Source organism: Antennarius striatus, chromosome 2, assembly GCF_040054535.1.
Source record: "Antennarius striatus isolate MH-2024 chromosome 2, ASM4005453v1, whole genome shotgun sequence".
Taxonomy (NCBI): Eukaryota; Metazoa; Chordata; class Actinopteri; order Lophiiformes; family Antennariidae; genus Antennarius; species Antennarius striatus.
In genome coordinates this window covers 28,088,509-28,099,509 of record NC_090777.1, presented here as the reverse complement: position 1 = coordinate 28,099,509, position 11,001 = coordinate 28,088,509, and the positions used below count along the sequence as shown (strand labels likewise).

At 39.2% G+C, this 11,001-nt stretch overlaps 1 protein-coding gene across 1 annotated transcript; it reads left to right on the top strand.

Moving 5' to 3' along the window:
- The first annotated feature begins 3,480 nt into the window (after positions 1 to 3,480).
- Positions 3,481 to 10,235, top strand: opn7b (opsin 7, group member b). The gene is made up of 5 exons (XM_068304034.1): positions 3,481 to 3,568; positions 3,656 to 3,818; positions 4,959 to 5,086; positions 9,314 to 9,648; positions 9,738 to 10,235. Exons 1-5 carry the CDS (start codon positions 3,481 to 3,483, stop codon positions 10,233 to 10,235), a joined length of 1,212 nt encoding a protein of 403 aa, XP_068160135.1.
- The last annotated feature ends 766 nt before the right edge of the window (positions 10,236 to 11,001 follow it).

The window sequence follows — 11,001 nt, the reverse complement described above, 5'->3', positions numbered from 1 at the left end:
TGATGGAATAAAGAATAAGTCATGATATCAAGAGAGGATGAATAGAATATTAATAAAAAAGCAACGGTGAGATGATGAAATAGGCTCCTCAGCCTTCTGCCTCTTTCTCATGAGTGATATCAGGGGGAAACAGGATAATGGCTCATGTCCTGTTTACATAATCATGCTTATTTATTATAATTGACTTCCACTGTTTCATTACTTTCGACCTTGAGAATGCATCTCTTGTTTATTTCTTGTTCGTTTTCTTTTGCTCATTTTTCCTCTCGGGCACTGTGAAAGAAAAATATTTGCCTAATTTGTGCTCACGTGTGTCAAACCTCACAGCGAGTTTGTAGAATAAAGAAGAAAAAAATAAAACCGTAGCGGAGATACTCCGTTAAATCAGCATTGGGGTGGGTGATTTGGATCTTTTCCTCTGAAATCAATCAATTGCTTATACTACTTACCACTTTCATTACGACAGTCGCCATCAGGCGTCGCCTCTATTAGTGTCAAATGGAGCCACGGCTTAAAGATATTGCCCCTCCTCATTACTCATAAAATAAAGAGTTCATTTGTTCAAAATATTGATTAAAACAGTAGCGAGGAGATGACTTCCTGTGTCTCAGGATTATTCTACATCCTGTTGTGGTTGGCAGACATATCCAAAGTTTCTGCCTCCCAGCCAAAGTGATTTTTGTTTGGCAGCAAACCCAAAGTGCAAAGAGCCGGGTCCTTCAAGAGATATGAATCATTCATTTAGGATTCTAATAACCTTCTACTACATTTGCATATTTTTTTTCCCCCAATTATATGAAAAAATACCCACTTCTTTCTCACGCCTTCGCCGTGTGCCATTATTAGTACTCAGTTCTGAGAAAACATCTGGAGAAATCATTTGATGCCGTGTCTAGAGGATCATCAGACAAACGTTTTTCTATCTTTTCTCATCCTTTTGAAATAATTCCGGACATTCCCATTACACCACACTGATCTTTGCCTGTTATGCAATTTCTCGGATTTAGATTAGATTATATAAACTTTATTAAGTGTAAAATGGGAAATTCTCATGGAAGTAAAAGGATTGCATGTTGAACTTACAATTAGATTATATTTTGGGTTTTAATGTCTGTAACCTTCATGCTCTTGGTTTGGACCTTCCTGTTTTTTAAAAACAAATTGTTATGGAAGAAAAAGAGATCAATGTTTTTATCTTACAACTTTTAACGAATTTATAAATTTCATTCATTCATTTTCTGCGAATATTTGTTCTGTGTATGGTCATTCAAGGGCCTCCAAGCATCACATTAAAGTTAAATCTTGCTCATGTTGTGTTATTGAAAATCAAGAGACCTAAAATTTGAACCGATTTTTTTGATTTTTTTCGATTTTATCCATACAAATCATTGATTGTAGCATTTCTCTGGTTCTCGTGATTCCCATAATTTCTTCATTTTGCTGATAAAATCTCTGGTTTTGGTCTGGGATACAACGTTTGTGTGGGTAAGATTTTAGACTTCCTGTTGGTTTCCACCCTTGCCTTGGAGCACCATCAGTAGAGCGTCATGAGAAAGCCTCAGAAAATTGTGGAAACAAAACCAGACTCATTAGTTTGTCACGGATGTGCAGAACTGCAGCAATAAATTAAAATAACATTCTTGAGTCTTCTTCAAAATGTAATGGATAAATCAATTCATCAAAGTGTATCTGTAAACCCCTAAATCACAGATAATTACTTGTCTCTGAGGGTTTTACAATCTGTACAATCTTTGGTTACACACAGGGTGTTTTGCCCTTTTATTTTACTATTATTCACTAATTATTATTATCCAACAATGATTTTTACCCATGAAATCATGAAACATGGTGCATTAAAGAAAACAAGAGCTTGCAAGACAGCTGATAACTGAATACAAGAAGAATTTGCATTTTTCTAAAGCAATTCAGCAAACATGTTTATTAATCCAAAGAGGCAACAGGGGATGTAACGCTGTCCTCATCTCTGAAGCCATTATGCACATCCAGACTTAAGGATGCAGTTTTTCTCACGTTTTACTTCAGTTTTTCTGTCTTTGTTGTTTCCGTACGCTGGTTGTGCTTTGCTGGAAATGAGGATACGTTGCCCTCAAGCGTTTCAAGCAGCAGTGCTTTGTGTCTTCTGGCTCGTCTGTAGGTAGAAACTCTCTGAAAATGTACCCAATTATGAGCAAAATGAAAGCAGGTAAAACACAGAAGATTGTATATATAAGTATGCTTTAATGTGTGGCATAAATGAGCCTTTACACTCTATAGGTGCTGAAGCTTTTTTCTTTAAGTTGCGTGTGTCTCACCTATCCAGAGTGCTTTTCGATGCCTGATGAAGTTTGATGCATTCAATTCATTTTAATTATCATCACACTGAAGACACTGCAGTCAGATCGTTCTGATGGATGTTAATATTTTAGGTTTAAAATGTAATTAAGATATTCTGTATAGTCTGCAGAGGGGCTGATGGAAATGAAACACATTTTGATTAGAATACTGTAAATAACAGAAGATAATCCTTCTACTCATCCAACATGTAAACTTGTACTTATACACTGTGAACACAGGCAAGTATTTGCATTTGTTACACAAACCAGGGCACAACTTGATCTGCTTACAAGCTGCACTGCATGCTCTGAGGCCATGCACAATTCTAATGGGTGGGGGTGGGGGGGGTCCACATGTAGTGATATTAACCCTCTGAAGCTTCACAGCGTTTTAGAGCTCTACATCATAAATTTGATATCTTTATCATGGAAAAACCTGATGTATACATTCAGACACACACATTTGCATTTTGTATGCACAAAGATACTGGTATGAAATGATGCAAATTTCAACTCATATTCAAATTTATATAGAATTTCTTTTTTTTTTGTCAAATTTGTCAGACAGTTCCAGACTATAAGGTTAAAACAATATCCCATGTTTCCTTTTAACAGTCTCTTTTGAAAACAATCTTGAGCTCAGTGCTTCCCTCAGGTTATTAGCTCGTCTCTTCCCGTTGTTGGCTTTGTTGAATAAATAAAAAAAGCTATGAATACATTTTCTTGTTATCTCCATACAACTTGTCCCGGCTACAATGAATACTTTATTGAAATGCAGTCATGCTTAGGTTGCAAATTCCTGAATTTGACGTGACACATTGAATGGGATTCGTACATGAAAGCAGCCACTTCTCTTTTCTGTTTTATTTGTTTATATTGGGTGTCCATAACCTCCAAATCACTAACAGAGGATACTTGCAAAAAAAAATTGCAGAAGCGCCAACCAGTGGAAAATAGATTTCTTTACATTTCCATATCATCATAAAAGCAGGACTAAAAGAGACACGAGACGGCATAATTCTGGTTTGGCCCCTAATTTAAAAAAAATAAAAATCAAGATGTAAATTGAAGCTTAATATATTTTTCTGATTTGTTGGAAAGGTTAAAGCATTTCTTTCTTTCTTTTTCCCCCCATGTTGTATTTTAGATGGGAAATGCCTCTGAAACGTTTCTGATCATATCAAGAATATCCAAAAACAATGACTTGCTCATGGGAACTCTCTACATCGTTTTTGGTAAGTTGTGGATGTTGCAGCATGTTTGGAGAGAATGTTGTGTTTAGATCCAACAGATTTTAATTAAGTCACCATTCTGTCTCTAAGGTGTGCTGTCAATCCTGGGAAATGGGATCCTGCTCTTTGTGGCCTATCGAAAGAAGTCCTCCCTGAAACCTGCAGAGTTCTTTGTGGTTAACCTGGCCATCAGCGACCTGGGCATGACCATCACCCTGTTCCCACTGGCTATCCCTTCAGCCTACGCTCACATGTGAGTGCTTGTACAGTTTCCCATCAGGATCCGTCTTTTCATCCACAGTATATAGGTTTGAAAGTTAATCAGTGATCTGCGTTCTGGCAAACAGTTCAAAAGCTCACATAGATGCTTACACGTTTGTGCAGTGATGATGTTAACAGTGAGAAATACCAAGTTTCATCAGAGCTGTCTGTAAATGACTCACTCAGGAGCTAGGGGTTTAATTTGGTTACCTCTGTGGATCCTTCTGTTCTGCTTACAGCTCACGGTGCTCATGTTACTGCAACATGTGCTGCAGTGGATTTAATGTGTGCATGGACGCATTTCAAGTACTGAAAGAAGCCCATCTCAACGTTTAGATGAATTAAAACAGGAAAATGTCTCATTCATGTGATTCATAATAAAGAAATCACTTCAAAAGATGTGCATGCAGGTTTAGATAAACATTTCTAATTTATTCAGCAGGAAAAACACAAAGCAACACATGATTTTTCATAACTTCATTTACTTGGTTTTGCTCTCAAGCAAAAACACGTGTTGGATTTCAAGACATCAGTTATTTGAGATGGAAGACCAAATGATTCTACTGAGTCAGAGAATAATATTCTGATATTACATTATATAATATATATTATCATAATTATGATTGGTGGAAAATTGGATAATTCATGTGTTGTCCCATTTTTTACAAAACAAACAAACAAACAAACAAACCCACACAAACCCTAAACTTGAATAATGAAAAGCTACTCTTCCAAATGAAACTTTCTAAGCCATCTTTAAGTCCTGGCTACAGACCTTATAAATCAATCCCAGATTGTGAAAAATATGTCAGAGTGATTGATGGACGTCTGCTTTACATGACACGTTGTCTGTCACGCCTGGCTTCACCCCGGCCTTCCCCGCACGCTGCTCTGATCCTCCGAGCATGTTTCCAGCTGATAGCAGTTGTGTCTGACTTGATTGGTTTGAAATGCATCACTGTTCCTTGCATTGGTATTCAAACCCAAGGGGGAACAAAGCAATTTTTTTTTTCAATCTGATTGACTTGGTGTAAATTCTATATTTTATCATTGGGATTTTGCTCAGAAATCCTGGATTGTTCTTCAGAATATCAGTAAGAAACCAAATTAGACGTGTTCTCTTTCCTTTCAGGTGGCTGTTTGAAAAGCTGACCTGCACTGTTTATGCCTTCTGTGGAGTGTTGTTCGGCCTGTGCAGCTTGTCGAACCTCACCGTGCTCTCCTGTGTCTGCTGGCTCAAAGTCTGCTGGCCAAATTATGGTGAGACCACCTGAATTTAATCTTTATTTTATGTAGAATATATCTGGCACATACATTGAGAAAAATATATTCAAGATTGTTTTGGAAATGCAATTTCTGCATATTGATTCCTGGCAAAACCAGCTTCATTCATGTGCGTCAGCTACCTGTTAAAATTGGACATTTCACATCTCCAGAGGATAAAATGTGGAATAATGAGAAAGAAATATAAAATCAGGAAGTCAAGGGGCTTGTTGTAATGTCAAAGTGGCCACGCTCCAATCCTGTTAATGTTCTGGCTTAGCTTTTGAAGCACTTAAAAAAAGCTGTTTCGTGTATTTTATTTGAGAGCAGCTGGAGAGTGACAGGAGAAATGGTGAGGAGATGGTGTGCCGGGAAACGGCCATCAGCCGGTGTGAGGTTTCCGTACACAGTGCGCGTGTGCAAACCACTACACTATACGAGCCCTTATATTTATCGATCTGGACACAGACTCTGATTGGTGACTCTTGACCTAGATGGTACCATCTACATTTACTACAAACTCACACATTCACAGACACACACCACAGGAGCAAAAAAAAAAAAGCCATAGCACACAAAAGCAAATAAATAAAAGCTCTTTATTAATTTCACCTCAAGTGCAACATTTGAAACATGTGCTACAGATACAGCGCTATGTAAAAGTTAGGGCACCCCCTTATAATTTTCAGAATATTCCTTTATAAATCACTGTTTATTCAGATCAGCAATTTCAGGTATCTTTATTTTAAAGCAGACGATCCATGATTGGTTTCACCTACACACACAGGTGAAACCAATCATGACAACAGGTATTTAAGGTGGCCAATTACAAGCTGCTCTTCTTTTGCCTCTTCTCTGAAGAGCAGCAACACGGGAGCCTCAAAACAAGTGTCAAATGACCTGAAAGAAAAGATTGCTCAACATCAGGGTTTAGGGGAAGAATACAAAAAGCTATCAGATTAAAGCTGTTAGTTTGTGAGGAACATAGTGAGGAAATTAAAGACCACAGGCACGGAGTAGCGAGCAAAGAAAAATGTCAGAAATGAAGTCAAACTCAACCCACAGACCAGCTCCACAGACCTACAACATGATCTCACTGCAGATGGTGTCTGCATCGCTCAACTATTCAGCACACTTTGCACAAGGCCTGAATGGGAGATGCCTTTTCTGTACACATGCAACTAATGGTCGCTTGGGGTCTGCTCAAGCATAGTTCGACCAGTCAGCTTTATCTTAGAATAAGGTGCTGTGGACTAATGAAACAAGGAGTGAGTTATTTTGACATAATACGTTGCGGTAGGCATGGCGGATGAAGAACGCAGGATTCCAAGACAAACACTTGTTACCCACAGTGAGATTTGGTGGTGGTTCCATCATGCTGTGGGGCTGTGTGACCAGTGCAGCTACTGGGAATCTTGTTAAAAGTTGAAGGTCTGATGATTTCCAGTCAGTATCGGCAGATTCGTGTGAACGATGTTCAGGAATCGGTGACACTTAAACAACACAAGAACCCTCAACAGTATGTTTTCATGTAGAGGAACAAGTACAACGTTCTGGAATGATCATCTCAGTCACCAGACCTGAATATCATTAAAAATCTGTGGTGTGATTTAAAGTGGGCTGTTCATGCTCGGACACCATTAACCTGAGTCGTATGTGATGACAAGCATGTCCAAGCTGTGTTCTTACATCCTCCTATATGCTGTGTACATTTACCGTACATTTCAGTATTTGGTGGAGACTTTGTATTTCAGTATCTATATTTTGTCCCATTCTGTTCCATGTATTTTATTGCATACATTCCCAACTGCTCCCTATGTATTGTCAAAAGTGATCTTCGCAGAATAAAAGAACAGGAATGGAAATATTGATGCACCTGTGTCTATCAAACAAGTTCAGCCTTCATTTATCAGCATCAATCTCCTTGGGACTTTAAAAGATTAGTGCACCAGCTAGCAGGCTCCAAGTAGCATTACAAGTCAATTCTTCAGTAGGTTCAGTGATTGTTGCTAATAGGTAGAGCGTAATTGAAGTCAGGGTCATGTGTTAAAAGAGTGCCTTTCACTGAGAAACAGTCGATATGGGCATAGATTCCTTAATGCAGTGAGACAACAATTACCAGTACCACACAAACATGTTGGAAGAGTTAGCTACTACACCCCTGTTTAATATAAGTAGATGCATGTGTGAGTTTTAATATTCAAATCACTGAAAAAAGATTAGATAAACAACCAATAATAACGCCTGAACTCAGGATAAAATTGTTCGATAGCGTGAAATTAATTCCACTTATCTTAAAATAAGATGGTTCCAGTCAATAAATAAGTAGGGTAAAACAAAAAACAAAAGACTGACTAACCTTTAAAACAAAACATTTAATCTCATGTTTCCAGACCAAATATTAATGTCCATCTTGGTCGTACAAACACAGAGAAATTTGCAGTGCAAAAATGCTGATATTTGGCGATGCATAATGTATAAACTATCCTCTAAACCACTTTGGAAAGATAGATTGAGCAAATCAAAATTTTATCAAATAACCCAAAGTTACAAGTCTTGATTTCCTCCCAAACAGGAACTGAGCATCTTAATGGAAGAAACATGTGCATACAAATTCTGATGAACAAAATTACAGACAGAGCATTAATCTATAAAACATTAGAAAAGATTGTGGAACAATGATGATGATGATAAGCTGTATTTAGTGTCACTCTGTGGGTGTAACCTTAAGCAAAGAGACAAAGTGTACAATCATGAAAAACAACCTTGAGACAAATGGAGAACACAGGAGAACACACAAGGAGGGAGACATAATGTACAATCAAAGGAGACAAAAGTAGAGGCCAATCTATCAGGAGATGATGATGATCCAGATCTGGAGGTTTGAATGACCAATAGAGCGTCAGGAGAGACGGAGTATGTAAAGGATGCTTGAATTAAATGTCACTGTAAGAAATGTATGTATAAATGGTAATACTGGTGTTTTCAGATGTGCAGGATTTTGGGGGAAAAGAGGAAGATTGGATATTCTCTTGATTTTCTAGAAATCAAATCCATTCAAAACACCAGAACACAAATTAAGAAGCAATGGAAACAGTGGAACAAAAAGAAAAGGATGTAATTTGTGACACAAATGTAGATGACAGAGGAATCACGAAGGATAAGCCTTAAAGCGGGAGACCATGAGAATAACACAAATAACACATATGAAACAGGGAGTCCATGATCCAGAGAAAAGAGAGGAAAAGAACTAGAACTGAAAAGACCAATGGGAGGTCAATCAACAGATCTGAAGAAAAGAAATGAGGTGAAGTGTTAAAGGGTCAGGAACTCCTTCCTTCTGTCTATGCAGTGATCATGAGACGATGTTACACCAAACTGTCTGGTGGGAACAGTTTTGGAGTTGAAAGACGGCCTTTGGATGTTCGTCACTAATCAACATTCTTTTTGTCTAACATTTTGTATGACGATGTGTGCATCACAAGGTTGGCCTGTTTGTGGATTAATTTCATTTGCCTGACTGAAGCAATTGTGAATTAAATTCACAGTGTTGCGTGAGTCCTGAATTGTCCTCGACTGAAGACGCCCTTTGCTGCCACGTCACTGCTGAAACTGGGCTCGGGGTTGTCAGCATGAGGTCAAAGTACAGGAACAGATTATGCATGGATAAAACAAAAAATTGTGTTTAAATCAAATTTTCAGGTTTTGCAGGAAACATTTGTTTCTAACTGTAATGCATGTGCACACAGCAGGTAAAGTTCTAACTATAAAAAAGATCATTTTGAAATCCAAATAAAGAGCCATTTTTTTGGTATTCCGGTTTTGTTTGAGCATGAGAATCATTAAAAAAACACAAATACTTTCAGCACAAATCTAGTGATCAATAGACAAGACAATCAATCACCCCTCTATGCACTACTGGTCATATTGATTGTCTCCTACATGCAAGTGTTTGGTTTTGTGAATTGTGTTTGCAATTGCCTTGACCAGGAAGATTTAAATGATGTCCCATGGACTATTAAGCTAATTCTGACTGGCCTCCTTCTGTTAGCATCATTTGTAATCAAATTATTTTTCATAAATAATTTCCTTAATACCATCAGGAGACCAGAGATAATATTCTTTCTGGGTAACACTATTGGTGAGCCGTGGTTGCATCATCTGACCATACACATCCTCTTCTTCACTTCCTCCGTCTCTACACCCTGCTCTACTCCTTCTCAGGAAACAAGTTCTCCTCCTGCCATGCCTGCATCCTGGTGGTTGGGGTCTGGTGCTACGCTACCGTTTTTGCTGTGGGTCCCCTGTCGGGGTGGGGGGAGTATGGAGCGGAGCCATACGGTACGGCGTGCTGCATCGATTGGTACGCTCCCAGTCAGAACTCTGCAGCCATGAGCTACATCGTCTGCCTGTTCATCTTCTGCTACATCGTGCCCTGCACCGTCATCTTCCTGTCGTACATATTTATCCTCCTCACGGTCCGGGGATCCCGTCAGGCCGTGCAGCAGCACGTGTCCCCACAGAACAAGATCACCAATGCACACACGCTTATCGTGAAGGTAATCCGATTAACTTAAAGATACTATAAGCTTCTGCAAAAATGTGTTTGTGTGACCAATGTCTGTTGGGTTTCTTTGTGTCCTTTCAGCTGTCCGTGGCAGTTTGCATTGGTTTCCTGACAGCATGGAGTCCATACGCCATTGTGGCCATGTGGGCAGCGTTTGGTAACCCAGCAACGGTACCGCCAATGGCGTTTGCTGTGGCGGCCATCTTTGCAAAGTCGTCCACCCTTTACAACCCCGTTGTCTATTTGGTCTTTAAGCCCAACTTCCGCAAGTCCTTGTGTCGGGATGTGGCCTCATGCAGGAGGTCGCTGTGTGGATGTCTGTGCCGACAAAGCTCACCGCAGAAGGAAACTTGCATGCAATCCCATCATAAAGGCGATTGCGACGCAACCAGGTTCTCAAACGGGATATCAGAGAACCACAGGACCTGTAAACACTGCCCCTGCCCGGAAACAGACGCTGGTGCTGGAAACTACAGAGACTACAGTCCGCACCAGACCGCCAGGATACTCAAAGGTTCACAACACAGTGAGATAGCTGTGAGTCAGATGTCTAGCGAGGCGCAGAGTGACTTCCTCTAGACAAATGACAGCCCAGGAGCTGTTAAATAAAGTAGATGCAAAGAATGAGGATTGAAAGAGACTTCTAGTAGAATGATGGTAAAAAAGAAAAATGGAAATGGACTGATTAAAAGGAAAATACGCTACCTCTTTACACATTATTAATTCAAAACTAAGAGCTTGTCTCATGCCTCAAATATCTGATACTGCCAATTAAACGACAAAAAAAAGAACCCTATTCAGGAGGATAAATGGGACAGAAAGGCAGAGAGCAAAAACAGAGTTGGAAAACGTGATGTTTCTCATCACGTCAGGATAATCTGTCAAAAAAATTCATCTGATCACGTCGACCGATCCTCTTTAAGAAAAAGGAACTGAGTCGTGCTGAGAATCCCTTCAAGGGAGGTGTCGATATCGAAACTTTCTTTTCACAAAATGACTTTTAAAATGTATTTCAACACTGTGTTTGATGATATTTAGTTATTAACGCCTCAAGCTGAAGGACTAGAGGGTTGATTTTGTTGTCGAGGAGAAGATGGTTCCGTATCCCTACTGCAGAGGATATGTTAAGGTCTGAAACCTGAACTTACTTAAAACGACATTATGTCAGCCTCAATGTTTGTCTTGATTAACTAGACTTCCTAGCAGGTTAAAAGCAAATCTCAGAGGTAAAGCTTTTGCTCAGAGGTCTCATTGTTGCATGTGAACAAATGAACATGGACATCTTTATTTACCCAGGAGGTATTACATCGATTCATCTTCCAGTTGGAGGTGCCAATGTCTATTT

Excerpts from the sequence above, each read along its gene's own strand:
- opn7b (XM_068304034.1), top strand. The coding sequence starts at position 3,481 with ATGGGAAATGCCTCTGAAACGTTTCTGATCATATCAAGAATATCCAAA. Across the intron at positions 3,569-3,655 it reads AACTCTCTACATCGTTTTTG|GTGTGCTGTCAATCCTGGGA; the intron begins GTAAGTTGTGGA and ends TCTGTCTCTAAG. Across the intron at positions 9,649-9,737 it reads CACACACGCTTATCGTGAAG|CTGTCCGTGGCAGTTTGCAT; the intron begins GTAATCCGATTA and ends GTGTCCTTTCAG.